General features: G+C 44.1%; 1 protein-coding gene across 1 annotated transcript; it reads left to right on the top strand.

Moving 5' to 3' along the window:
* The first annotated feature begins 927 nt into the window (after positions 1-927).
* Positions 928-1,926, top strand: LOC121171349 (casein kinase I-like). The gene has a single exon (XM_041003022.1). The coding sequence runs from the start codon at positions 928-930 to the stop codon at positions 1,924-1,926; it is 999 nt and encodes a 332-aa protein (XP_040858956.1).
* The last annotated feature ends 1,946 nt before the right edge of the window (positions 1,927-3,872 follow it).

The following is a 3,872-nucleotide window of genomic DNA, read 5'->3' as shown; positions in this document are numbered from 1 at the left end:
ATGATGAACTTACTGTCTTCTAAGGGATCTGTGTGTGTCATCTACATTTCTCTCCTGGGGAAGGCTGGCTCATCTCTGTACAAAAGGCACCTTCATGGGAACCAATTTTCCTAAGAACCCTCTGTCCTGGGAATGGCGGAGGGAGAGGGTGAGGGGTGCTGCTTTATCCATGTTTCCCCCTGTGGAAAGCCTAGTCCTGCCTGACAAGCTGGAAAGTTTCCCCAAATCATTGCGGACCGCTGTTACTGTGTTTAAGTAAAAACCATGGGGCCATTCAATATGTAGCTCCTAGACAGGAGGGTGCTCATCTCTACACTGTGTAGTGGAGAGCTGTAAGTGTGAATCCTGCTATGTACCTGTCAGGCCCTCAGCTTTCTATCCACCCACCGTGAGACACAGACATACATTTTAGATGTGGCGCCAAAGATCATAGTGTGGCCATTGAGAGGCTGCCCTGACTCCAGCCAAGCACAATCGCAGACCAAACATGCTTCATCACTGGGACATTATGACATCTCACGGGGTGGGGCCAGGCTGTAGGGAGCACAACAGCAGCAGCGGTCTTGGCAGAGCACCAAGAGTCCATCCTGGCTACCCCAGCTAGTGCCATAACATCGCCACCTTCATCTTGTTTCCTCTTGTAACTAACTAACTGGGAGCAATAGCCAAGCAACAGCAGCCTGCCAGCATCCAACCAGCCGCCAAGCCCAGAAAACTCAGAACATCTACAAGCTGACTGCAATTTGGCACAGACACAGAACCAAGCAGTGAGATTGCGTGCCCACCCACCAAGTCCAAGGCTACCAACACTGGCAGAGACCTCTACTGTCCACTAACTGTCACCCTCCTCTCTAATCGTGCCCTGTGCCTACAGCCAGAGCCTTGAGTCTTCACTACTCCAGTGCCTACTGTTGAAATTGCTTCTTCATGGATCTTGGCCTGGGCACCAGCACTAGCTCCAGAACCCAGCACCTAGTGGGAGGTAAATACAAGCTACTGAATAAGATCGGGTCTGGTGCGTTCGGGGAAGTTTGTCTGGCAGTTAATGTCATCAATGGTGAGGAAGTGGCAGTGAAGATGGAGTCCAAGAACATCAAAAACTCCAGGTTGTTGGTTGAGAGTGCCATGTATGAGGAGCTTGGTGGAGGAATAGGCATCCCACACATACAGTGGTTTGGGCAAGAAGCAGGTCAAAGTATAATTGTCCTGGATCTTCTGGGACCCAGCCTGGAAGATCTCTTTGAGTTCTGCTCCAGAAGCTTCTCATTGAAAACAATCCTTATGCTGGCTGATCAAATGATTGGTATTCTGGAGTATGTGCATTCCCAGAATGTAATACACAGAGATATTAAACCTGAGAACTTCTTGATGGGACTAGAAAGACACTGTAATAAAGTTTACCTTATTGACTTTGGGTTGGCCAAGAAATATCAAGATAGCCACACTAGAGAACACATACCATGCCAAAAGACTGAATACATCGTTGGGACTGCACGGTTTGCCAGCATCAACACCCATCGTGGAATCGAACAGAGTCGTCGTGATGATTTGGAATCTCTGGGATATGTCTTCACATACTTCAATAGAGGCAGCTTGCCCTGGCAGGGACTAAAGGCTGCTACTAAGAGAAAGAAATTTGAAAAGGTCGGTCAGCAGAAGATATCCATCCCTCTTGAAGAGTTGTGTGGAGGATTCCCTGAAGAATTTACTACATACCTGCAGATTTGCCGCAAGTTGGGCTTTGAGGAAACACCTAATTATATGTATTTCAGACAGATCTTCCAAAATGCGTTTAGGAACCTTAATTTTCAATATGATAATGTATTTGATTGGGCGATACTTTCCCAAAAATCTTCTATAAAACATAACCGCAGTAGCACCGCTACAGCAAAGCTAAGTAGAAAAGACAATAAGAAGGGTTTCTGAAGACCAATATTCAGTTGCGTTTAATTCACTGCTTTGAGTTAAGTGGTCAGTAGCCCGTTAGTGCTTGTGGACAATCATTCATATAGAGTAAAACCTTAACCTTAGCATAGTCTATAACCTGGACTATGTTGCAAGTTGTAAGCTCCTATATTGTGCTATTAAACCAAGGACTAAAGCATGATGTCTGGTTTTCCAAGTGATTTTTTTTCTTCCAGTGGGAATGTTAAGTAAATTCCTGTTCATGTGATTTGGTGGGGATATTGTGCATGTGGCAATATCTGATTTAAATCTTTTGTTTGGTGTAGTAGGCTTTGAGATCTCATTTCAGAAAATTGGCACCAGCATCTTCAGACACGGTTTTGATATTTTTAGATGCTCATGATTGTGCATGCTTAGGGTTTTTTCATCTCTGGGGTTTGCCAAGTTGTTTGCTTAAGACCCTCTGAAACCAGTGGTTTTCTTGTTTGCAAGCCAGCTGCCATGATAGCAACTGAAGATTCCAGTGTTTGGGTGAATGGCATATTCTGTGCACTTACCTGCGCTGGAAATAATAGCATCTCAAGTGAAATGCTAACTTAAACTTGGTGTCTCGTGTGTGATCCTTGAGACAATGCATTGATTTTTTAATGTTCTAGGTTAGAAAGATATCACAGTTGCCACAAATATAGCTAATGTTTTCATTAACATCTTTAATTGCCAAACTGCCTTGCTAACTCAATATGAAATAAGAATGTCCCCCAAATTTAAAAAAAGATGTATTCACTTGAATGACAGAGTTTCAGAGAGAGGGAGAGATCTCCCATCTGCTGTGTCACTCTTCAAATGAACAAGTGGCCAGTGCTGGTTTGGTTTGAAGCTGGGATCCAGGAACTTTTTACCGATTTCCTGTGTGAGTGCTGAGGCCCAAGCACTTGGGCCATCCTCTACTCTTTTCCTAAGCACATTAGCATAGGAGGAGCTGAGACCCGAACTGGTCTCCATATAGGATGCTAGAGCTGCAATTAGTGACTTTGCCTACTAAGCCAAAGTGTTCTCCCCAGTCTCCAGTATTTTGATAGACAGTTCCAAGCTCCAAGTAGATACAAACTAGAGCCTTTAGGAGGTGATTTGATTTCGTGAATGGATTCATGGCAGTTTGTCACGGGAGTCGCATTGTTAGATAAACCCTTTGGGGTAGTGGTTTAGTGCGGTAGTTAATATAGTTGTATTCCACATCAGAGTGTTTGGGTTTGGTTTCTGGTATCAGCTCCAGGCTCCAACTTCCTGTTAATGTGTACTCTCAGAGGCAGCAGCAGTGACTGGAGTAAACAGGTTCCCATCACCCACACTTGAAAGCAGGACAGCACTGTCCTGCACAGCCTTGGGACTCTCCAAGGCAAGAAGGACTTTATCAGTGACAGCCACATGGTGGTGAACTCTCCAGCCCTCAGGACTGAGAGTGGGGTACATCTTAGCTCTTGGTAAGTCACTCAGTATGTAGAAAAATGAAAGGTTGACTGAGGAGTCTCCGGGCTTTAGTAAAAGCTAGGAACGCATTCCGTTGCAAGTGGAAGAAATTGTGACAGCCATAACTTAAAGAAGCAGACAGTTTTTACTCTCAACTTATCTAGAAGTCTAGAAGTGGATCACTGACATTATTTTGGCAACTTAGGCCCTTGCTAGCATTTTTGCTGCACTATGTCTACTGACAAGGTTACTAAGTAACTGCAGAATCTTTAAGTGTCACATCTGAGTTTAAATCAGAAAGAAAATTTTGGGAATTGGGAAAGGGAAAACCCTGAACCTATGGAACTGCACCATAAGAAAATAAAAAATAAAAAGGTTTTAAAAAAAGAAAATTAAAGGAGAATTTGTTTTCTCTTCTGAGTGTGTATTTTTTTGTAGTGGGCTGGTGGAGTGGAGGGGAAACTGCACAGTATTGGAAGGCTGTCATGTGTGTGGATCTT

Source organism: Ochotona curzoniae, unplaced genomic scaffold, assembly GCF_017591425.1.
Source record: "Ochotona curzoniae isolate NIBS_2020 unplaced genomic scaffold, NIBS_Ocur_1.0 contig_1274, whole genome shotgun sequence".
Taxonomy (NCBI): Eukaryota; Metazoa; Chordata; class Mammalia; order Lagomorpha; family Ochotonidae; genus Ochotona; species Ochotona curzoniae.
Note: the sequence above shows the minus strand (reverse complement) of the source record. Positions and strands in the feature narration are given on the sequence as shown.

Bases quoted from the DNA above. Each gene is read 5' to 3' on its own strand.
- LOC121171349 (XM_041003022.1), top strand. From the start codon at position 928: ATGGATCTTGGCCTGGGCACCAGCACTAGCTCCAGAACCCAGCACCTA.